Here is a 25513-nt window from a genome sequence, read left to right as displayed (position 1 = left end):
TAATTCTTTTTTTTTTTAATTTTTAGTAGACATGGAGTTTTGCCATGTTGGCCAGGCTGGTCTTGAATTCCTGACCTCAAGTGATCCACCCGCCTTGGCCTCCTAAACTGCTGGGATTACAGGCATGAGCCATCATGACCAGCCTAGATATGTCTCTTTTAAACAATGTACAGGTGGCTTTAGTTTTTAACTCAGTAAGAGTACTGCCTTTCAATAAGTGAATTTATCCCAATTACATTTACTGCTATCATATATATGTTTGATCTTGTTCCTTCCATCTTTTCTGTTGGTTTTTGAAAAACACTTTGTCATATTTTCATTGTCTTCTTTTTCTATAAAATTGTATATTTGTTTTTAGAGTTATTTTTCCCTTTATATTTTTAATTTAAATAATATGGCACTTAAGTTCTTCTCATGATACCTCTGTATATGTATTAATATCTTTAAACTCATATTCTCAATGTATTAATTTCAGAAAGAAAACAGAATCTCCTGTAAGGAAATTTTTTTTTTCTTTAATTAGCACAATTATATTACTTCTGGCTCGTTCCCACTTTTGTAAGTACTCTCTTGGATTTTTATCTAGTCTATTATCATATTATTAATATTTTGTATTTTATACATATAAATTTTTAAAAGAATTAAAACAATTACATTTCTTCTCATAGCCCTCGTTTTGACAATTCTTTAGACATAATTCTGTGTTTAATTGGATTGAAGGCTCATACAGTGAATTCAGTTTGGAACTTCTTTAATATTCATTGGCTTTATTATTCATCATTCATTCACATTCTTTATTTTTTATTTTTTATTTTTTGAGATGGAGTTTCCCTCTTGTTGCCCAGGCTGGAGTGCAATGGTGTGATCTCGGCTCACCACAACCTCTGCCTCCCGGGTTCAAGTGATTCTCCTGCCTCAGCCTCTTGAGTAGCTGGGTTTACAGGCATGCACCACCACACCTGGCTAATTTTTTATTTTTAGTAGAGACGGGGTTTCTCCATGTTGGTCAGGCTGGTCTTGAACTCCTGACCTCAGGTGATCCGCCCGCCTTGGCCTCCCAAAATGCTGGGATTACAGGCGTGAGCCACCGCACCTGGCCCATTCATATTCTTTAATAATATACCTTCAACTATATTATTGAGGAATGCTTTGCATATGGCAAGATTTTACAAATTTAAGAATGTCTTCCCATTGCCTTTACACATGAACAACACTCTCCGCACATACAGATTCTTTTTCTTTCTTCCTTTCCTTTCCTTTTTCTTTCTCTTTCTTTCTTTCCTTCTTTCCGTCCTTCTTTCTTTCTTTTTCTTTTTCTCTCTTCTTTCTCTCTCTCTCTCTTCCCTCCCTCCTTCTTTCTTTCTGACTGGGTCTCGCTATGTCACCCAGGCTGGGGTGCAATGGCACAACTATAGCTCACTGCAGCCTCCATCTCCCTGGCTTAAACGATCCTCTTGCCTTAGCCTCCCAAGTAGCTTTGACTATAGGTATGCACCACTATGACCACCGAATGTATTTGTATTTTTATTTGTAGTAGAGACAGGTCTTGCTATGTTGCCCAGGCTGGTCTTGAACTCCTGAGCTCAAGCAATCCTCCTACCTCAGCTTCCCAAAGTGTTGGGATTTTAGGAATGAGCTACCCTGCCTGGCCAATTTTTACTTTTTAATAATATTTTTTCCTCAAATCTTTTCTCTCCCAGATAATTCTTCTATTGTCTTACTTTTTTTTTTGAGACAAAGATCTTGCTCTGTCGCCAAGGCTGGATGCAGTGAAATCATCACAGCTCACTATGGCTTCAACCTCATGGACTCAAGCGATCCTTCCACATCAGCTTCCTGAGTAGCTGGGACTATAGGTGCGCACAACTACATCCAACTAATTTTTTAATTTTTTGTGGAGATGGGGTCTCATTATGTTGCCCAGGATGGTCTCAAATTCTTGGGCTCAAGCAATCCTCCTGCCTTGCCTTGCCAAAGTGCCAGCATTACAGGCATGAGCCACTGCACCTGGCTTGTCTTATTTTTTCAATTTCTTGTTTCATAGAGTACATGTTCTCTTAATTTATAGAGAGTAAAAAGCATTAATCAAATTTTATCTTTGCTTCTTGAGTAGTTCTTCCTTCAAAGTGTATTTTCATCTGACATTAGCTTGTTATATGTATATTTAAAAAAATCTAGGCATATAGGCCTCACTTTGGATCCTTTCTGCTTATTAATCTTTTCATCTTTGAATGAGGATAAGTCCAATTTTTGGCAGTAAATCCAATAAGGCTTGATACATGCTCAAGTGTTACATGCACACACACACACACACACGCATGTGCACACACACACAAGTGCATGCACACACACTCACACACAGTCAATTCTCTCTCACTTTCTTTCCTTTTAGTCCAAGGTCTACTATAACTTGACTTGTCATGCTGAATATTGATGGTTGATTATGTCTTGATTTGTCATCCTGAATATTGATGGCTGATTATGTCTTGTCTAAATAGCTGAGACTACAGGTGTGCACCACCATGCCTGGCTAATTTTTTTTATTTTTGGTCAAGATGGGGTCTTGCTATGTCCCAGGCTGGTTTTAAACTCCCGGCCTCAGGCGAATCACTTGAGATCAGGAGTTGGAGACCAGCCTGGCCAACATAGCAAAACCCCATCTCTACTATAAATATAAAAATTAGCCGGGTGTGGTGGCACATGTCTGTAATCCCACTTACTTCGGCGGCCAAGGCAGAATAGCTTGAACCTGCGAGATGGAGGTTGCAGTGAGCTTTGATCACACGACGGGGAGAGTGAGACTCTATCTCAAAAAACAAAACAAAAAATTCCTGGCCTCAAATGATCCTCCTGCCTCAGCCTCCCAAAGCACTGGGATTACAGGTATGAGCCACCATGCCTGGCCAGTCCTTCAGCATTTTAGGGTGACCAGAAGAAGGAGAAGCAAGCTGGCAGCAGTCTCAATTTTGTTACATTGTCTTGTTTTACTGGTAAACAATCTATATCTTTAGTCCTCATCTTTCTAAATAAAGGGCTGTTGGAAGGACCATTCAGGACCAGCTCTTTTAGTGACATCTGCACTCTGCCAAATATCTGGGGATAAGTGCATTACAGCATGGTGTTCTCTATCAGTCTAGTTCAGAACACAATGTATCTGGCAAGCAAATATCATATTCTGTGCTATGGGATTGTGGCTGATGCCTAGTTTCATTATAAATGAAGTGTGTATCTTAATTTTTGGTTCATTTAGGCGGACTTCAGAGCGGGGAATTATATAAATTGGCATTCTCTATCATTTTTGCTGGAAGCTCACTCTGGTCTGTAATGCTATCTAACAAATAAATTTTTATTTCATTGTTATTGAATGTTCATTAAATGTCCCCAACTAGACTAGAAGGTTGCTGAGCACAGGGATTTTGTCACTTTCCTAGCTATGGTAAGCACAGGGTAAGCCCAAGCCTTCAGTACTGTACTTGTTGAGTCAGGATAGGTCAAGTGTTGTTATCAGCTGTGTTCTGTTTACTACCTGTGCTATTAAGGGCTTAATGACAAAAGAAAAATTGTGTTCGATATGCCTGTAACAACAACTAAGTGAATGGTTTGCTCTGTTTCTCCTGAAGTAGGATTTCACAGCATCAAACAAACCTTTGCATTTTTCCTTAAGACCAAAGATTCAATCACTCTTAATATCTATAACTATTAGCTATCCTTTATTCAGTTCCAGATTGCCTTCATAATAATCATTTGAAAATTACCTTGGTGATCTCATGTTCATGTCCTTTGAACCTTTTCATCACATTTCCAGTTTTCCAATTATAGGCCACAACTGTCTGAAGAGAGTGAAGATTGTAGTTTCATTACTCAATTCTTGTTAAAGTGACACTAGCCTCTACTGCATTCTCACCTTACTTTCTCCCTCCTCACTCACTCCCTCTCCATTCAGGAACTTGCTCAAAGCATTAGGGGTTCCCTGTTGTGGCCGTCCCTCCTCACGTGTCCCTCCTTTGAGTTTCTTTTCTTTCCTCCTGGTTGTTCTCCGTCTCCCTCCGACACTGGACCACTGCTCTAAACTTACTGATGGGTTTGGGCTAACATTCCCCAAGGAGAACTGATTCCCCTGGAGGTTCTGACTGTAGATGGTGAAGGAGAATTCCACATAGGGTTGGATTTGTTTTCCCTATCGTACTGTATTTTTTTGTTGTGGTGTTTTTTTTTTTTAATTTACCATTTCAAGCTGGGCGCGGTGGCTCATGCCTGTAATCCCAGCATTTTGGGAGGCCAAGGCGGGCAGATCACCTGAGGTCGGGAGTTTGAGACCAGACTGACCAACATGGAGAAACCCCATCTCTACTAAAAATACAAAATAAGCCAGGTGTGGTGGCACATGCCTGTAATCCCAGCTACTAAGGAGGCTGAGGCAGGAGAATTGCTTGAACCTGGGAGGTGGAGATTGCAGTGAGCCACCCTGCCTGGCCTAGATTTTAAGACAAAATACTGCCAATTAAACTATGATACTTCGATGCATCCTGATTTCAGAAGTGTTAAAATGTGAAAAGTGAAAACAGGGCCAGGCACAGTGGCGCACGCCTGTAATCCCAGCACTTTGGGAGGCTGAGGCGGGCAGATCACCTGAGGTCGGGAGTTCGAGAGCAGCCTGACCAACATGGAGAAACCCCATTTCTACTAAAAAAAATAAAATACAAAATTAGCCGAGTGTGGTGGCACATGCCTGTAATCCCAGCTACTTGGGAAGCTGAGGCTGGAGAATCGCTTGAACCCAGGAGGTGGAGGTTGTGGTGAGCTGAGATGGCGCCATTGCACTCCAGCCTGGGCAACAAGAGCAAAACTCTGTCTCAAATAATAATAATATAATAAAAATAAAATAAAATGTGAAAACATGCATCTTAGAACCAGTGGAATGCAGTATGCAAATGGAATTTGAAGATTCTAAAAGGCTATTGAAAATGAGAGACATTATTATTTTTTGAGACAGAGTCTCGCTCTGTCACCCAGGCTGGAGGACAGTGGCCCGATCTCGGCTTACTGCAACCTCCACTTCCCACGTTCTAGCAATTCTTGAGCCTCAGCCTCCCAAGTAGCTGGGATTACAGGCAAGCGCCACCATGCCCAGCTAATTTTTGTATTTTTAGTAGAGATGGGGCTTCGCCATGTTGTCCAGGCTGGTCTTTAGCTCCTGTCCTCAAGTGATCCGCCTGCCTTGGCCTCCCAAAGTGCTGGGATTATAGGTGTGAGCCACCACACCCGGCCCATTATTAGTATTATTCACTACAAAAAGAATTAGCGGTTGTACTACCAGTATCCCAGCTGTGAGGGCTATGATAGATCCTAATATGAAGGAGAGAAATGTGAGAATGGGAGGAAGGAGGACAAAAACACAGGGAGGAATCATGATGCATACCAGTGTAGAGAGCATAAAAGAAGAGATTAGACAGTTCCTTTTGCTGACAATTAACTCCTGTGTCTCCATGTAGGTGTAACATGGGATTGGTGGTAAGTATAATCTTTGCCATTTATAGAAAGCATGTGGGTGGTCAGGCATAGTGTTAAGGATCTCACCTACGTTCTTTGATTTAATCTTTAATAACCACCTGTGAGGTGGCATTATTATTCCCACTTAACAGATAAGACTGAAACTCAAAAAAATTTAAAGACTTGTCCAAACGAATGGGAAGTGGCCAAGCAGGGATTTAAATCCAGTCTTTCTAACTCTAAAGCCCATATTTTTACACTTGTCAACCCTGCTCCAGAAATGCAAATCCTAGACTTCCTTTCAAAATATCTTCCTTTCCCTGCAATAAAGTTCATTTCCCGGGAAACACTGCAAACCCCACCTTATCTTTCCCTCCAGAGACACAAAGTTCTGAGTTCAAAGCAGCCACGACAGAGACGGTATCCATGTGAGCTGGGCTATACTCTTGAAAAGCTTTAGTTTGAATTCTCTCTTCTATAATTTCATCAGGCCTGCTAAAAAGAGTATAGAAAATGAGAGACCCAATGGCATGGGAGTGGATGGGGGTGGGGTGGGGTGGGGTAAGGAGAAGAATGTGGGTTAAGAAGGCAATTCAGGCCAGACTAAGGAGAAATATTTAAAAAGGTGAAGAGAAGGGAGACCCATTTACATTGTCAGCAATGGTATTATTTACTCTGAAAATGTGCAGAATGACTGAAGGACTGGAATCTGATAAAGGGGGATCCTGAAGCCAAGAAGCCAGGAGTCTTTCTTTGCTCACACTAGCAATTAATCCTGAAGATTTAGGGCCCCTCTGTGTATGGGTGCAGACACTAGCTAATAAACTTGACTGTTTCTTTCTTTTGAGACAGAGTCTCACTCTGTTGCCCAGACTGGAGTGCAGTGGCGCACATGGCTCACTGCAGCCTTGACTTCCTGGGCTCAAGCAATCCTCCCACCTCAGCCTCCCAAGTAGCTGGGACTACAGGCTCATGCCATTATGCCCAGCTAATTTTTGTATTTTTTGTAGAGATGGGGTTTCGCCATGTTGCCAAGGCTGGTCTCAAACTACTGAGCTCAAGCAATCTGTCCCCCTTGGGCTCCCAAAGCGCTGGGATTACAGGTGTGAGACAGCACACCCAGCCCTGACTGTTTCTTATCCAAAAGAAAACACACTAAACTATTCAGGGAAGGCCAACTATTCAGGGAAGGCCATCAATATTCGCCCTGGGCCTTCTCTTTCTTTAGTGGAGAGTTTTAATGGGGCATGATAAAACCTGGGCTCCCAGGGGAGGATTGCAGTACCCGTATTTATAAGTGCTGTGTTTGAGTTTGCTTTGCTGTTTCCCCATCACAACACAAAACCTAAACGAAACCTTCTGTGGAGGAGCTTGTTTCAGTTGGCACCTGAGTAGCAGCATCCCTTGTGGCTGCTGGAAGTTGTGTTCCCTGTTTAATAAAAAGAAGAATACATGTTGTTAATTTTGTTAGGCACAATAGTATGATGTTGAAAATAAATCCTTTTTTAGACTAATTAATTGTATGCTTTTGCTTTTCCTCCTCACCCTGCTTCACACTTACAGCCCTGAGGTTGCAGATACACAAAAACAAAACTGATTTTAAAAAAGACTAAGAAGTCCTGTAATAAGTAAAACACAGAATTGCCATACGGTCCAGCCATTCTAATCCTGGGTTTAAGGCCAAAAACACAGAAACAGATGTTCACACAAAAATTTGTGCACAAGATCTATCGAGTGCTCCTGCTCCCTCTCCCTCTCCCTCTCCCTCTCCCTCGCCCCATGGTCTCCCTCTCCCCATGGTCTCCCTCTCCCTCTCTTTCCACGGTCTCCCTCTCATGCCGAGCCAAAGCTGGACTGTACTGCTGCCATCTCGGCTCACTGCAGCCTCCCTGCCTCATTCTCCTGCCTCAGCCTGCGGAGTGCCTGCAATTGCAGGCGCGCGCCGCCACGCCTGACTGGTTTTCGTATTTTTTTGGTGGAGACGGGGTTTCCCTGTGTTGGCCGGGCTGGTCTCCAGCTCCTAACCGCGAGTGATCTGCCAGCCTCGGCCTCCCAAGGTGCCGGGATTGCAGACGGAGTCTGGTTCACTCAGTGCTCAATGGCGCCCAGGCTGGAGTGCAGTGGCGGGATCTCGGCTCGCTACAACCTCCACCTCCCAGCCGCCTGCCTTGGCCTCCCAAAGTGCTGAGATTGCAGCCTCTGCCCGGCCGCCACCCCGTCTGGGAAGTGAGGAGCCTCTCTGCCTGGCCGTCCATCGTCTGGGATGTGAGGAGCCCCTCTGCCTGGCTGCCCAGTCTGGAAAGTGAGGAGCGTCTCTGCCCAGCCGCCATCCCATCTGGGAAGTGAGGAGCACCTCTTCCCGGCCGCCATCACATCTAGGAAGTGAGGAGCGTCTCTGCCCGGCCGCCCATCGTCTGGGATGTGGGGAGCGCCTCTGCCCCGCCGCCCCGTCTGGGATGTGAGGAGCGCCTCTGCCCGGCCGCCACCCCGTCTGGGAGGTGAGGAGCGTCTCTGCCCGGCCGCCCCGTCTGAGAAGTGAGGAGACCCTCCGCCCGGCAGCCGCCCCATATGAGAAGTGAGGAGCCTCTCTGCCCGGCAGCCACCCCGTCTGGGAAGTGAGGAGCGTCTCCGCCCGGCAGCCACCCCGTCTGGGAGGGAGGTGGGGGGGGTCAGCCCCCCGCCAGGCCAGCCGCCCCATCCGGGAGGGAGGTGGGGGGGTCAGCCCCCCAACTGGCCAGCCGCCCCGTCCAGGAGGTGAGGGGCGCCTCTGCCCGGCCGCCCCTACTGGGAAGTGAGGAGCCCCCCGCCCGGCCAGCCGCCCCGTCCGGGAGGGAGGTGGGGGGGTCAGCCCCCCGCCCGGCCAGCCGCCCCGTCCGGGAGAGAGGTGGGGGGGTCAGCCCCGGGCCCGGCCAGCCGCCCTGTCCAGGAGGGAGGTGGGGGGGTCAGCCCCCCGCCCGGCCAGCCGCCCCGTCCGGGAGGGAGGTGGGGGGGTCAGCCCCCCACCCGGCCAGCCGCCCCATCCGGGAGGTGAGGGGCGCCTCTGCCCGGCCACCCCTACTGGGAAGTGAGGAGCCCCTCTGCCCGGCCAGCCGCCCCGTCTGGGAGGGAGGTGGGGGGTCAGCCCCCTGCCCGGCCAGCCGCCCCATCCGGGAGGTGAGGGGCACCTCTGCCCGGCCGCCCCTACTGGGAAGTGAGGAGCCCCTCTGCCCGGCCACCACCCCGTCTGGGAGGTGTGCCCAACAGCTCATTGAGAACGGGCCAGGATGACAATGGCGGCTTTGTCGAATAGAAAGGGGGGAAAGGTGGGGAAAAGATTGAGAAATCGGATGGTTGCTGTGTCTGTGTAGAAAGAAGTAGACATGGGAGACTTTTCATTTTGTTCTGTACTAAGAAAAATTCTTCTGCCTTGGGATCCTGTTGATCTGTGACCTTACCCCCAACCCTGTGCTCTCTGAAACATGTGCTGTGTCCACTCAGGGTTAAACGGATTAAGGGCGGTGCAAGATGTGCTTTGTTAAACAGATGCTTGAAGGCAGCATGCTCATTAAGAGTCATCACCACTCCCTAATCTCAAGTACCCAGGGACACAAAAGCTGCGGAAGGCCGCAGGGTCCTCTGTCTAGGAAAACCAGAGACCTTTGTTCACTTGTTTATCTGCTGACCTTCCCTCCACTATTGTCCTATGACCCTGCCAAAGCCCCCTCTGTGAGAAACACCCAAGAATGATCAATTAAAAAAAAAATTAATTAATTTAAAAAAAAAATTTGTGCACAAATGTTCACAGCAGCACTGTTCACAGCAGCCAAAAAGTGAAAACAACTCAAATATTCATCAACAGATGAGTGGAGAAACATCATGTGGTCAATCCACACAATGAAATATTACTCGGCCATTAAAAGGAATGAAGTACTCGTACATACTACAACATGGGTGAATCTTGAGAACATCATGCTAAGCAAAAGAAGCCAGACACGAAAGGCTACACAGTTCATATTCTATGTATGTGAAATATCCGTAGTTGGCAAATCTATAGAGACAAAAAGCAGATTAGTGGTTGGCAAGAGCTGGAATAAGGAAGAGACTGGGGAGTGACTACTTAATAGATACAGATAGAATGTAATACAGAGTATCTTAATAGGCTAGATATAGTTTGGATATGTGTACCCTCCAAATCTCATGTTGAAATTTGATCCCCAATGTTGGAGGTAGGGCTTAGTTGGAGGTGTTTCGGTCATGTGACCAGACCCCTCATGAATACTTGGTGACATCTCCCTGGTAATTAGTGAGTTCTCACTCTATTAGTTCCCACAAGAACGAATTGTTTTAAAAAAGCCTGGCACCTCCCTCCTCACCTGGTTCCTTCCTCTCTTGCCAAGGGATGCCTGCTCTCCTTTGCCTACTGCCACGGTGGAAGCTTCCTGAGCCCTCACCAGAAACAGAAGCCTGCGTCACACATTTCATACAGCCTGCAGAACCGTGAGCCAAATAAACTGCTTTTCTTTATAAACTACTTAGCCTCAGTTATTTTTTTATAGCAACACAAACAAACAAAGAGGCAGAGTTTCCTTTTGGAGTGATGAAAATGTTCTAGAACTAGATAGTGATGATGGTTGCACAACAATGTCTCTATATACTAAATGTCACTAATCATAAATTTTATGTTATGTGTACTCTGCCACAATAAAATAAATACTAAGAAGATGTAATCAAAAATAAAAAAATAATTTACACTACTGAAGCTTCTTGAAAAAGAAAAGCCTCAGTTATTCTAAAAGGTTATAACCTTCCTTGGTTGTTGGATTTTTTTTTTTAATAATTTCACTATGGCACCTCTCAGTGTGCCAGAATCATGAAATAGATGTTCTGAGATGCTAGAAATAATGCCACTAAATGAGACAATGTAGGTAATGACCTAGACTAGCAGTTCTTAAAGTGTGATCCATGGAACATGGGGGATTCCTGAGAGCCTTTCAGGGAGTTTGGGAGGACTTCCGTTTTCCAACCACATCTCTCAGTGAGGCCCTTCGCTCCCTCCCTCCCTTCCTTCCTCTCCTTTCCTCTCCTCCTTCTTCCTTCTTCCTTCTCCTCCTTCTCCTTCTTCTTTCTTTCTTTTTCCTTCTCCTTCTCCTTTCTTTTTTTTTGAGACAGGGTCTCACTCTATCACCCAGGCTGGAGTGCAGTGGTGTGATCTCACTGTACCCTCAACCTCCTAGGCTTAGGTGATCCTCCCACTTCAGCCTCCCAGGGAGCTGGGACTACAGGCTTGCACCATCATGCCCAGCTAATTTTTCTGTGTTTTTTGTAGAGATGGGGTTTCGCCAACTCCTGGGCTCAAGCAATCCACGTGCCTTGGCCTCCCAAAGTGGGGCCTTCTTTTCTTTTAATACCTCAACATAAACAATAGCTTATAATAGACTGAATGCAGAAGCAGATATCAGAGTCCAATTGTCTCCTTTTTAAGGCAAACATTAGAAATTTGCAAAAACATAAAGCGATACCACTTCTTCTAATTAAATATTTTGGTTTTGGAAAGTATATTTTTCATAAAATGATGTTTTATGTTAATATGCAATAGGTTTATTGCTATTTCAAAATTAATAAGTAAATGTCTTTAAAATTTGTTTTTTAAAATTAATTAATTTACTTATTTATTTTATTTTTTTGAGACGGAGTTTCACTCTTGTCACCCAGGCTGGAGTGCAATGGCGTGATCTCAGCCCACTGCAACCTCCGTCTCCTGGGTTCAAGCGATTCTCCTGTCTCAGCCTCCCGAGTAGCTGGGACTACAGGCATGGGCCACTACATCAGGCTTTTTTTTTTTTTTTTTTTTTTGTATTTTTAGTAGAGACAGGGTTTCACCATTTTTTGGCAAGGCTAGTCTCAAACCCCTGACCTCAGGTGATCCACCCACCTTGACTTCCCAAAGTGCTAGGATTACAGGCATGAGCCACCGCACCTGGCCTCATTTATTTATTTTTAAATTTAAAAAACCCTGCATGTGGCATTCAATCTCAGTTTTAATGTCAAATGATGGTAGCAGAGCAGGATTCGAACCCAATCTATAACCTACATAAACAAAACCTCTTTGGGGGTTCTTAATTTTGAGGAGTGAAAAGAAGTTCTGAGACCAAAAAGTTTGAGAGCCAGTGACTTAGAATTTAAATAATGTTAATATTGGATTATATATTAGAATTAAAAGAATAATGAAACATTTTCCAGATTTACTTGTATCATCCCCCTCAACTAACGAGGCTAGAACTGAAAAGAAAGAGAATGAATTATGCATTCAAAGGTGCTCCTCCACTCATTCAGGGAACACCTCCTAAGCACCTTATTTGTGTAGGTCCTATACCAGTTGCTGGTGAAACTGAAAAAAAGAGAAACCTGAAGATGTGACCAGCATGAACATTTGCTGGGACCGAAGGAACCTAACGAAGGACCAGTCTCAACTACTCCATGTCATGTGTCCCCTGCGACTGGCTGTGATATCAGATAGCTGAGGGAAGTATGGGGGGCAGTGGGAGCACCCAGTCCCCATTTCTTCTGAGGTTCTGCCTAAAAGTTCTAGGAAATAAGTTTCTTATGGGCATGACCAACCTAATTCTAGGAAGAACTGTCTACAGGAAGAACTGTTTACAGAAGGGAACAGCAGCTAAAACGCACCAACTTAATATTCTCATTCATACCATTAGCATTAAAAAAATGGAGTTTTCCAGAAGAATTTCAGCCTACATTTTGAGAAATTGCTAGAATTGACTTCCTGACGAGAATAGGTAACCAATACAGAAAAGCACAATGCAATGGAAACAATGTGAGTGGCATCAAGAGGCCTAGGATCTACCCCAGCCCTGCCTCATCCCATTATGTGTCCTTGAGTAGCTCCATTCCCCACTCTGGCCTCAGCCTCCCCAGCTAGAAAATTAGGACACTATACGAAATGATTTTTAGTAGACTATGTGTATAATGAGAGAAGGTCTCTCATTATTCATCTTTGTACCCCAAGTGGCTTGCACAGTACTGTACAACAAAAATACTTGTGAAGTGGCAAATCTAAGGTCCCTTCCACTTCAGATATTCCAGGATTTTCTATAAGAGGCCACAAGATGTGCTGAGAGGCAAAATTCAGGATAGTTTTCAAAAAGTTTGGGATGTGGTATTGTTTACAGATAGAGGGTGCAGGGCTTCTTATCTGCCAGCCTAACCTATTTTTCAACATTGTCATCAAACCAATGACAGATGCCATTCATAGATCTAGGTCACTGGAAATTGCAGATGCTATAAATGGATTAGCTCTGCTCAAAACTGATTGGTATAGTCAGAGAGCCATACTTCCCAAGTAAACCATATTCATGGGACATTCTAAGGAAAAGATAACTTTTAGAACTACTTACCCCCAAACCAATAGGATCTTCTTGGTTAGCTGCCCTATTCAATAATTTGTAATGTGTATCCTTTGGAAAATAGTTCAGGCAGCCACTTCTTAATCTCTGTAATTAGTGGGAAGCCACTGAAGTTAATCTCTTCTCTGTCTAAGCATGTTTGCACTGAAAAGAGATTTACAAGGTAAATAAAGACCTTGTTTATTAAAGAGATGGTTAGGTGTAGTTTTCCCTCACAAAGAAAGAAATATTTTACAAAATTCCAAGATTATCTTTCTCACATTTCCACAATTCAGGAAAGTATACTATAGTGTTAATTATATATCTATTTTTAAATATGCAAAATATATTTAAATACATTGTTAAACATTTTGATTTTGCTCATAACATAGTACTTCTATTCATCAAAAATCTTGAGTTGACTGCTTATTTCAGAGTTTACTGCTTTTGTGAAAAAGGCAATTTCTCCTGTTTTAAATAATTCTCCTAGAATTTGAGATGAGAGAGCTTTTCAAAATCACCATATATAAACCATTTATTTATTTCAAGATCTGCAGAGTAAGGGTAGAAATATTATTTGCTCAAAATTATAACTAAGACCATTTATTGAAAGATCTGCAGAATAAGGATAGAAATATTATTTGCTCAAAATTATAACTAAGTAAATCTCTTGACTTCTAGTCCAGAATTTCCATTATAAATGTCTACAAAGAATAAACAGCTTTATTGCATTTTAATAACTCAATTTTAAGAATTCAATTAAATTCTAAATATTGATTGACAGTGCAGCTTATTCTGAGAATTAAGGGCAGCACAGAATAGTCAGAACAACATTTCATTAAATGCATTAGTGTCTGCATTAGATAGGACTAGTTGTGAATTATAGCTCAACTGTGGCCTTGGGCAAGTTGCTGAACCTCTCTAAGTCTCACTTTCCTATGTGTAAAATAGGATAATAACTCTATCATTGACTTCTGTGAAGATTAAAAATAGCACTTAAAAGGTACCAGGAACTGCTCTATGTTTTATATTTATTAACTCATTTTATCTATTCCACAAGCCTCTGAGATACTGTTACTACAGGTTGAGCATCTAATCCAAAAATCCAAAATCCAAAATGATCCAAAATCTAAAACTTTTTGAGCACTGACATGACATTCGAAGGAAATATTCATTGGAGCATTTTGGATTTTTTTTTTTTTTTTTTTAGACAGACTCTTACTATATTGCCCAGACTGGAGTGCAGTGGCGCAACCTGGGCTCACTGCAACCTCCACCTCCCAGGTTCAAGCAATTCTCCTGCCTCAGCCTCCTGAGTAGCTGCGATTACAGGTGTGTGCCACCATGCCCAGCTAAGTTTTGTATTTTTAGTAGAGACGGGGTTTCACCATGTTGGCCAGGCTGGTCTCAAACTCCTGACTTCAAGTGATCTGTCCACCTAGGCTTCCCAAAGTGCTAGGATTACAGGCATGAGCCACCGTGCCCAGCCACATTGGAGCATTTTGGATTTCAGGTTTTCCATTAGGGATGCTCAACCCTTAAGTATATAATGCAAATATTCTAAAATCTGAAATTTGAAACACTTCTGGTCCCAAACATTTCAGATAAGGGATACTCAACCTGTATGGCCATTTTGCAGATGTGAAAAGTGAGGCACAGAGATATCAAATAGTTTGCTCAAGTTTATACTGCAAATAAGTGGCAGAGCTGAAACTTGAATCCAGGCAGTCCAACTCCAGAGGCCCTGTTCTTGACCAGCATATTATACTGCATCTCTACAAAAGCTGGTGCATATAAAGCTTTTGGTTCAATCTGGCAAGTTGTTAACAATAAATTATGGTTACTAGCATGATTGCAAGATTAACAGTGATCATCCTGGAAGCAGCATTTTCACCCTTGTTAATACTGTTCATAATGCACAAATATTAATGCACAAATATACACAGAGAACACATACAAACGGATATATGAATCTAGAGGATATTAAGGCTGAAGCAAATTATGGCCTCTGATCAGAGTGATTGGACCCAATAAAGCCAAGAATTCATTATGTTACACAGCAAGGCAATTAAAAAGTCTCAAGAACAAAGTATATGAATTTGGGTTATATCTACGTTGTTGTAATTTATCATGAGTAGACTAAGAAATAAAAGTACTACTAAGTTATCTTCCACTATTTTTATTAGGAACATGTAATATACTTGAGAGGAGGTATAATTTCTGGTTCATTTTTGTATCTATGATTTGACCTTAGCCTAGGAGAATGAACGCAAGGCAAATAAATACCTGTTGAATGAGTGAATGGAATACTAAGATGAAGAGTCGGCTTGGTGGTACGCTATTTTTTTTTTTTTTTTCTGAGATGGAGTTTCTCTCTTGTTGTCCAGGCTGGAGTGCAATGGCACCATCTCAGCTCACCACAACCTCCACCTCCCAGGTTCAAGCGATTCTCCAGCCTCAGCTTCCTGAGTAGCTGGGATTACAGGCGCCTGCCACCACGCCCAGCTAATTTTGTGTTTTTAGTAGAGACGGGATTTCTCCATATTAGTCAGGCTGGTCTCGAACTCCCGATCTCAGTTGATCCGCCCGGCTTGGCCTCCCAAAATGCTGGGATTACAGGTGTGAGCCACCGTGCCCGGCCCAGTGGTACACTTTTTAGGGACCCAACAACATAAGCGCCCTTTTAACCTGCCCAACAACATATCCCTTAGAGAGCAGTCACCCTGTTTCATCCCAGGCTCCAGACCCAGAAAGGCTGGAGAGGACATGGGAAAATCTACAGATTCAGTTATGGCTCTGGATGTCCCTGTTGGTTCCAGTTGGAACCAGGCCTCAGTCTGAATCCCATCACTTCTTTCTATTCCAATCTGCTTTCCAAAGGCCTTGGGATATCCAGTAGTCACTCTAAACCACCCTAAACAGAAAGCAGAGAATTCTCTTTTAACTCTCCAGTGCAATATTCCTTGATATACACCAGTACCTATCCAACTGTTCTATTCCATGAACAAACTGGGACTCAGAGGGCTGTGACTTGCTGAAGGTCACAGGGGCAGAGCCGGGTGGACTGGACCTTATTTCCCTGGTCCCGTTAATGCAAATGCTGATATCTTATCTCCCTCCGTCTCCCCAAATCTCCCTCTGCACACTTCTGTCTTACACTCTGGGAGACCAAGGCATCTTTAGTCGCCAAAACAATGCTCAAAGAAAGAAAAGTATGAGTAGAAACACCTGGAAGCTGGTCTGGTTCGACCCTCTAATGGTACAGATAGGGGAAACCGAGGCCCAGGGAATAAGAGGGTCTTGCCTAGAGTCACACAGGGAGCCAGTTCTAGGCCACCACTCTCACGGTTGCCTCAAATTTTGGGGACGACTTGTGTGCAGTTTTTCCTTTCTGTCGCTTCAGATGGCAAATGCTCCTCTCCCTGCCCATTATATGAACAACTAAAGCTTAATTTGTTTTTGTTTTTGTTTTCAAGAGACGGAGTCTCGAGTCTCGCTCTGTCACCCAGGCTGGAGTGCAGTGGCGCGATCTCGGCTCACTGCAACCTCCGCCTCCCGGGTTCTAGCAGTTCTCCTGCTTCAGCTTCCCAAGTAGCTGGGACTACAGGCGCACGGCACCACTCCCGGCTAATTTTTTGTATTTTAGTAGAGACAGGGTTTCACTGTGTTGCCCAGGATGGTCTCGAACTCCTGAGCTCAGGCAATCCACCCGCCTCGGCCTCCCACAGTGCTAGGATTCCAGGCGTGAGCCACCGCGCCCGGCCTAAAGCTTATTTTTTATGTGTATGTGGAAAGCGGGGAGAAGAGTCCCCGAAGATGGGAACCTAGCGCCACCCAGCCCAAGGTTGGCCCTCATAACCGCTCTCCGCTTCGACCAAAGGGCGAGAGTTGCCCGCTCCTAGTCTGCCGCTACGCCCCTTTCTCCCACCTCAGGCTCAGTACCCACCGGTGGGCTGCGGGGCTGGAGCTGGGGCCGGCGGGAACGCGGAGCCTGGGGGTGTGAGCAGCCTCCGAGCCCTCCCGCGCCTCCGCCCCTAGCAGCAGGCGCACGTTGCTAGGGCGGGAGTGCTGGAGAAAAGCCTCCGGGCACCCTCGCAGGCCGCCGAACCGCAGTTCCGTTCGCCTAAAGCTGGGACGGGAACTGAGCGCCCGGCGCTACTCTCTTCGTGATCAGGTCCAGAGGAGAGGACGCTTGTGCCCAGGACTCCGCTGCCAGAAGAATCTAGACAATCCAAGGAAAACGGGTACCTTTGTAATAGCTATGGAGAAAGCACTTAATAAAGGTCATCTTTTAAATTATTGGTCGCTCAGATATACGTGTTGCCGTATTTCTTTGGAGTTTCCCTGATTTCGACTAGAAATTCCTCCTTTGGACACTCCCCCAGCTCCCCACTCCTCTATTCCTTTCGGTTTTTTTTTTTTCATTGAACCATTACAGCCTAGTACCATAGCAAGAAGAGACCCCTCAGTACCTTCTTGAGATCCAAATGGGAAGACAGTTGTAGAAACACAGTTTTTACAGCTGCGGTCGCATTGCTACCAGACTAGAGTCTATTCATCTCCGTATTCCTGGTGCACAGTATGGGGCTTGGTATATAGTAGGGGCTTGTTGAATGTTTGTTGAATGAATGAATGGCAGGGATCCTAGCCAACATTTATTTATTTATTTTTAAGATGGAGTCTTGCTCTGTCGTCCAGGCTGAAGTGCAGTCGCGCGATCTCGGCTCACTGCAACCTCTGCCTCCCAGGTTCAAGCGATTCTCCTGCCTCAGCCTCCCAAGCAGCTGGGACTACAAGTGCGCGCCTCCATGCCTGGCTAATTCTTGTATTTTTAGTAGAGATGGGGTTTCATCATGTTGGCCAGGCTGGTCTCGAACTCCTGACCTCAGGTGATCCACCTGCCACAGCCTCCAAAAGTGCTGGGATTACAGGCATGAGCCTCCGCGCCCGGCCCCAACATTTATTTTGAACCCTAGTAGGTGCCTCTGCAGTGTTGATCTGGCAAAACAGCGTTCAACGAAGATTTGTGGAGTTTCTGAAAATTGCGTGCCTTTGAGGGGGTGGGAATGGTGAGAGAAGTTTACCTCCACATACTGGCTATTGGGTCTGTTTTCCAATCCAGGGAAGGGATCCCCTCCATGGCATCCCTGATGAGGTATCTGTAGCCCTAGTTGATGCTCGCTCTGTAATGATGGACTCATTACTTTCTAAGCTAGTGACCTATTGTTGGGAGATTTCCTTCTGGCAGGAGAAAGTATCTACCCGTATGCCACTTGAAACTCTGATCTTCGTTCAGAGCCAATGGCTCTCCTTACAGACTAATCCCTTTCCCCCACAACAGCCTGGCAAGCCACAACCAGGATAGACTTACAGCTTTGTCCTGGGACACTGGGCTAGGCTCAGTGCAGCTACAGAGGTGAGTTACTAGATCTCTGCACCCAAGATGTTCCTGCTCTGGGGATGTTTTTCCCTCTGAGAGAGAGGCTTTAGGCTTCAGGCACGAAAGACTCCCAAACTGGTACCTGTAGCCAGGCCTCTCCCTGAGCTGGACCTGTATATCCACCTGCCACCCGCTCATCTGCAACTGGCAGTTTAAAAGACACCTCATTCTTGACATGACTCATACTGGAAACATCATCTTCCCCTCAAACCTGTTCCCCCTCTTTTCCCTGTAAGTGCTGGGCACTACCATTCACCAATCACCCAAGCCTAGGTTCTAGGAGTCATTTGTAACTTTACCCTTGCTTCCTCGTTCAAGAACAATCCCCGAGACTTCTCAATTCTGCCTCCCAAACATTATAAAAATAAAAATCTTCTCTCTACCTACCACCTGGATTCAGGCCAACATCAGGGTGTGATAGATTAAAAATGACCACAACTTCTTTGTAGCTCTTCCCATCAAGGCTGGCTTTGTAACTTGTTTTGACCAATAGAATGCAGCAGGAGTGACATCGTGGGACTTCTGAGTTTAAGCTTCAAAAGGCCTTGCAGTTTCTGCTCCCATCCTCTTGGCACACTGCCAGCATGGGAAGAGGACCAGGCTAGTCTGTTTCAGAGACATGGCCCATCCAATAGCTAGCACCAAATGCCAGCCATGTGAGTGACTGTTGCCCATGCTGGAGTGCAGTGGGGCGATCTCGGCTCACTGCAACCTCCGCCTCCTTGGTTCAAGTGATTCTCCTGCCTCAGCCTCCTAAGTAGCTGGGATTACAGGTGCGTGCCCCCACGTCCTGGCTGATTCTTGTATTTTTAGTAGAGACGGGGTTTCACCATGTTGATCAGGCTGGTCTTGAACTCCTGACCTCATGATCCGCCCGCCTCAGCCTCCCAAAGTGCTGGGATTACAGGTGTGAGCCACTGCGCCCGCCTCAGTGTTATAATCTTATGGGACCACCAGGTACATGCAGTCCATCATTGATCAAAATGTTATTATGCAGCATATGACTTTATCCTCAGCTTAGAGGCCATCTCCCTTTCTGCCCCCAAGTCTTCCCTAACCATTCCTCCCCTTCTCCAGGCTGGGTTAACTATTCTTCTTCTGTGCTTCCAAAGCCCCCACACTATACACCACATAGTATAACTTTTCATTTACTTCTCTCTCTCACTCAACTGCAAGCAACAGAGGCAGTGACTGAGTCTCATTTACACTTGTATTGTTGGTGTCTAACCCAGGGTCTGGCACAGCACTGCAACAGAACTTTCAACAATTATGGAAATGTTCTATACCTGCATTGTCTAATACGTCAGCCACTAGCCCTACTAGCTATTGAGCACTTGAAATGTAGCTAGTGCAACTGAAGAACTGAATTTTACATGTTATTTATTTTAATTAATTTAAATTTAAATAGCCACATGGGCCTAGTGGCTATGGTATTGAACAGTGTAGGGCTAGCACAGAGTAGATGGCCATTGAATATTTTTGAACAAAGATTACAAGGGAAAGACAGTCATGACAGACCGTTAGGACATGATAGAAGGCTATGGGTATAAGCAACATAATTTCATATCGACCTCTCCTGGCTCCTCACTTCACATCCCCTCAACTTTACACTACCAGTGCCTTTGTCTTAGTCCATTTTGTGCTGCTGTAACAGAATACTACAGACTGGGTAATTTATTATGAACAGAAATGTATTTGGCTCATGGTTCTGGAGACTGGGAAGTCCAAGATCGAGAGGCTGCATCTGGTGAGAGCCTTCTTGCTGCATTATGACATGGTGGAAGACATCACATGGTGAGAATGCAGGAGTAGTGAGGGAAGGGGACAAACCTATCCTTCTATCACGAACCCACTCCCACAATAACATCATTAATCCGTGTACGAGATCAGAGCCCTCATGATCTAATCACCTCTTAAAGGTCCCATCTCTCAACACTGTTACAAGGGGAATTCAGTTTCCAGCACATGAACTTTGGGGGACATGTTCAAACCACAGCAGCCTGTGGCTCTGCCTTATTTAAATATAATCCTAGTTTTTGGCTCTTTATGGCCTGAGTTGGTTGTTCTCTCCTGGACTTGCCCAGACTGATAACACCCCTCCTGTGACGTGGGCTGGTCTGAAGAGCCCTCTGGAGAAGAGAGCTGTTCTCATCTAGTTTAGTCTGGCCTGAGCAGAGAGCACTCTGTCATTGGGAGGCTTGGACTTCATCATAGAGGACCCATGTGATCTGAATTTGTCTGCATGGCAGGCTGCCAAATCCCTCTTAAAAGTGACGGTTAAAGCTGGCTGTACTGTGAAAACACCCCAGGAGGAAAAGAAGCCACAGTGTTGGTAGTCTTATTGCTATTCCTGGAAACCATGCAAACCCCAGTCAGATGACTTCCAGCCCTGGCACCAGAGATATTGGATCAGTGTCTGAGAAGGAAGGAGGAATGGACACAGGCCCAGGCAGAAGGGGGCTGGGCTGGGCCAGGCCAGGGCCCCACCAGGCAGGCAGAAAATGCTGGGCCTGACACCGAGGAGCAGGCTTGAGGGAAAGTAAAGGCTAGGGAAGAATAGTCCTTTCCAAAAGACTTTCCAAAATGTTCATTAAAATAAAAAAGTTTAGGCCAGGCCTGGTGGCTCACACCTGTAATCTCAACAATTTGGGAGGTTAAGGTGGGAGGATCACTTGAGGCCAGGAATTTGAGACTGGTCTGGGCAACATAAAAAGACTCAGGTCTCTACAGAAGGTTTTTTTGTTTTATTTTTATTTTTTATTTTTTTTGAGACGGAGTCTCGCTCTATCGCCCAGGCTGGAGTGCAGTGGTGCAATCTCGTCTCACTGCAAGCTCCGCCTCCTGGGTTGACGCCATTCTCCTGCCTCAGCCTCCCGAGCTGGGACTACAGGCATCTGCCACCACACCCAGCTAATTTCTTTCTTTTTTTGTATTTTTAGTAGAGATGGAGTTTCACTGTGTTAGCCAGGGTGGTCTCGATCTCCTGACCTTGCGATCCACCCGCCTCAACCTCCCAAAGTGCTGGGATTACAGGTGTGAGCCACCACACCTGGACCAGAAGTTTTTTTTTTTTAAGTTTTTTTAAAAAGATCCAAACCAAATGTTATAAATGAGCAAGTGTGAAAGGGCAGGTTAGAGAGCAGGTTGTACACATAATCCCAATTTTGTGAAATAAATATGTTCCAGCTTGTATCATATAGTGGGAGCTAATGAATGCTTTAACCTATGTGTGAGGACCTGTAAGTATATTTGTAGCAGTTTTTCACACATTGTAAATCGTGTGAGGTTCTTTGAAGATTGGGGAGCAGAGTTCATGGTACAGAAAGACATCTTGCACTTGTTAGTCCTCTGTCTGGAAATCTCCTTCCCAGATGTTTTCATGCCTTGCTTTTTCCAGTGCCACTTACCTGAGAGGACTTCTATGCCATCCTTTCTACACCAGCACCTCCATCATGCTCTTTTTCTTGTAATACTTGAATCTTTTTCATAGCCCTTATCATTACTGACATTATATTACATATCCATTTGTTGCATTTTATTTGTGCATGAAAGTAGACTTTGTTCTTCTTGACTGTTGTATCCCCAGTGTCTAAGGCCTGGCACATTGGCAGGGGCTCAATAAATCTGTTGAATGACTAAAATGTAACAATGGTGTCCATTCTTCTCTCCCTAGCTCAGAGTGCCTGAAGTTCAAGTACAGCCCTGCCTATGCCCATGAAGCCTCCAGAGGTCCCCTAAGAGCTCTAAGCAGCTTTCAAATTTTTTTGACCTCATAAAGAAGTACATTCATTCTCCACGGTGCATATGTACGTATATATAGGCCAAAGACAAAATTACAACAAATGTAGTTGAGTGATCTTATTGGCTTTTATTAGCACTTCTAGAATCAGGCAACACCTAATTCTATAAAACAGAATGTTCCAATGAGCTGAACAGAGCTCATGGGCTTTATAGGTAGAAAAGAGCTGAAAAAAAAAAAAAAACCAGAAATAAGGAAAAAAAAGAGGATTGCTCATTTCAAAGTTACTTTCCTTTTAGGGTTAAAACAGAGAGGGCTTCCTTATCATGCCAGCTAATTCTGTACTGTTTGGGGATTTTAATATGCTCTCTCTTTCTCTTTTTCTCTCCCAATTTCTTGGAAGTTCAGATAAACTACTTAGTTTTGGTTTGGTGAAGTGGCAATTTAGCATGAGTAACTCCATTTTGTTTTGGTTTGGTATGGTGGGGCCTAGTGTAGAAGCCCAGTCCAAAACAATGACCTTCCATTCATTTTGTTTACATATATATATGTAATTGAAACAACAAAAACCTTACTAAGAGCATGTTTTCTGTTCTGTTCTTTATTCTTTTCTTTTTTTCTTTTTTGGAGACAGAGCCTCACTCTGTCACCCACCACCCAGGCTGGAGTGCAGTGGTATAATCTCTGCTCACTGCAACCTCTGCCTCCCGGGTTCAAGTGATTCTTCTGCCTCAGCCTCCCAAGTAGCTGGGACTACAGGCACGTGCAATCACGCCTGGTTAGTTTTTGTATTTTTAGTAGAGACGGAGTTTCACCATGTTGGCCAAGCTGGTCTCGAACTCCTGACCTCAGGTGATCCACCCTCCTCAGCCTCCCAAAATGCTGAGATTACAGGCGTGAGCCATTGTGCCCAGCCTTTTCTTTCTTTTTATAAAAGATGCTGATCTCCACCCCTTGAATTTATTGATATGCCACCTAATAAAGGGTTGCCACTGCCTTAGGGCAGTGTTTCTAGAAACAGTCAAGGGGCTCCTTTGCATCCTAGTCAAGGAGTGACTGCCACAAATGCAGCTTCTTGGCTTCATCCCAGACTTAATGGATGAAAATCTTACCGGAAAGTCTGCGTGTTTTACAACTCCTCCTCTTTCCCCTCCTGACCATCCCCTGTCCTCCAACGATTCCGAAGCCTGATAAAGCTTAAGAGCTATAACCGGGGAGTTTATGAGTATCCCAGATGTGTCCTGCAGGGCTTGATGAACAGATAGGGAAAGGGCGATTCTCCAGTTCCAGTCCAACTTGGCTCATAAGTGGTGAAACAGAGGAACCCGACTTGATAAAAGTAAATCTACTCCTACCTTAGCCCTTTGCATTTGCTGATGCCACTACCTGAAAATAACTCTGGTGATTTAGGGGCTGTTTTCCAGATCCTGGACCTGGTAGGGCCAATGACTGCTCTAGGGCCACACCCAGTGAAGGCCCCCCTCCCCCGCCCCAACTTTCCCTAAGGATTTTAACCCTTGTTCCTCCCCCTGCCCTCCACAACCTCTTTTCTTTCTTTCTTTCTTTTTTTTTTTTTTTTGGAAACAGAGTGTTGCTCTGTTGTCCAGGCTGGAGTGCAGTGGCGCGATCTCAGCTCACTGCAACCTCCACCTCCTGGGTTCAAGCGATTCTCGTGCCTCAGCCTCCCCAGTAGCTAGGATTACAGGTGTGCACCACCATGCCCGGCTAATTTTTGTGCTTTTAGTAGAGACAGGGTTTCACCATGTTGGCCAGACTGGTCTCGAACTCCTCAAGTGATCCGCCTGCCTCAGCCTTCCAAAGTGCTGGGATTACAGGCATGAGCCACTGCTCCTGGCCACACAACCTCTTTTCTTTTTAGCCTTCACACAAAAAGCACCTCCTGTTTTCTTTGTTTTCACCATAGGGTTTAATAATTCCCCATCCCCAGTCCTTAGAAGGAAAAAATTCTAACCACAATCTCTAATTACCATGGCCTATTTCCCTCCCCACCCCCAGAGGAGTGTAGATGCAGTTATGAGGCCATCACCCTCCCACTGGGATGCACTGGAAACTTCTTCAGATGCCAGGAAAGCAGCACCCCTGTCACCAAAGAACCTCACACAATTTACATTCTGAAACCTGCTACAACTATATTTACAGATCCTCACACATATAATAAAACCTTTTATTATCCCCTACTGTATATCAGACACCCAAAGTAAACACTTTGTAGACAAGATCTCATTTCATTCTTGAAGTAGCCCTCTAAGGTAGATGATAGTATTATTATCACCTCTGTTGTAGAGATAAGAAAACAGACACAGAAGCTGTGAGTAACCTGACCAAGATCCCATAGCTATAAGCTGCATAGCTGGGATGAAACCAATGACTCTATTTCACTCAGTGTTCTCTCTAATCATATGGTGTAATATTGTCTATCTGGGGTGACAATGTGTCCCCACTGGATGATGACACCACTGTGTACCGCTCTGGGTAGCTCTGGGGCTGTTAGCTGCCCTTACCCCTCAGGTGCTAAAGCAGTAGTGGCTGAGAAGGAAAGGGTTCTATCTCCTTTGTGTGGACATTGCTTAGAGAGGCTTCAGAGTAGAGGTGCTAGAGCCCCTGTGAGCTATGGGATGTAATGTTTCTCTTTCGGTTTAGCTCCCGCCTGTGTTCAGTTCTGATGCACTCAGAGTACTCTCTGACACCTGAAGGCCTGGGCCCTTCCCCTTTTGAGAGAGTGCCCAGCTTTCTGCCAAGACTCCTAAGAAAGAATTTGGGGTTGGTGGCCGGCCACGGTGGCTCACACCTGTAATCCCAGCACTTTGGGAGGCTGAAGGGGGAAGATGGCTTGAGCACAGGAGTTTGAGATCAGCCTGGGCAACATGGCAAAACCCCGTCTCTACGAAAAATACAAAACTTAGCTGGGCACGGTGGCACGTGCCTGTAGTCCCAGCTACTCAGGAGGCTGAGGTGGGAGGATCACTTGAGCTGGGGAGGTCGAGGCTGCAGTGAGCTATGATTACACCACTGCACTCCAGCCAGGGTGACACAGTGAGACCCTATCTCAAAAAAATAAAAAAAATAAAAAATAAAAGAAGAAGAAGAATTTAGAGTTGGAGAGCAGCATTCTCCTTGTATGCCCAGACAGACTAGACTGGATCCCCAGCAGAGGGCTCAATCTGGGCTCAGACTAATATATAAGATCCTGGGGGGGAAAGCCCTAAACAGCTCAGGTACATGTTAGCAGTTTTTCTTTCTGGGGTGGGGGTGGGTGGATTTTTCTTCCACATGCTTATTTGCATATTTTGTTTTCTTCAAAATAAAAAGGCATTACTTTTTTTCAATGCTAGTTTAAAAAGAAAACTCAAATATTCAAATTCAAAAAGTTTGGATGTAAATACTTTGGGAAAATCAGCCTAATACAGATATTTCTCACTGGGCCTCAAAGTTCAATTTAAAAAA

At 44.9% G+C, this 25513-nt stretch overlaps 1 protein-coding gene across 8 annotated transcripts in view; it reads right to left on the bottom strand.

Moving 5' to 3' along the window:
- Positions 1 to 17866, bottom strand: part of WDR31 (WD repeat domain 31) — a 31920-nt gene extending 14054 nt beyond the window's left edge. The window contains exons 1-6 of one of the 8 annotated variants that reach the window (XM_055117220.2): positions 16816 to 17866; positions 15156 to 15783; positions 12882 to 13034; positions 6776 to 6919; positions 5853 to 5982; positions 3756 to 3830 (exon numbers count right to left, since the gene is read on the bottom strand). In XM_055117220.2, coding sequence (XP_054973195.1) covers positions 3756 to 3830; positions 5853 to 5982; positions 6776 to 6891 — 321 coding nt within the window. In that variant the 5' untranslated portion in view covers positions 6892 to 6919; positions 12882 to 13034; positions 15156 to 15783; positions 16816 to 17866. Of the gene's footprint in view, positions 1 to 3755; positions 3831 to 5852; positions 5986 to 6775; positions 6920 to 12881; positions 13035 to 15155 lie in introns of those variants that run through there. The other 7 variants (XM_055117217.2, XM_055117219.2, XM_014346239.5 and 4 more) reach the window with 7 other exon arrangements.
- Positions 17867 to 25513: the final 7647 nt, after the last annotated feature.

Source organism: Pan paniscus, chromosome 11 (genome assembly GCF_029289425.2).
Source record: "Pan paniscus chromosome 11, NHGRI_mPanPan1-v2.0_pri, whole genome shotgun sequence".
In the NCBI taxonomy this organism is placed as follows: domain Eukaryota; kingdom Metazoa; phylum Chordata; class Mammalia; order Primates; family Hominidae; genus Pan; species Pan paniscus.
This window is presented reverse-complemented; position numbering and strand designations above follow the sequence as displayed.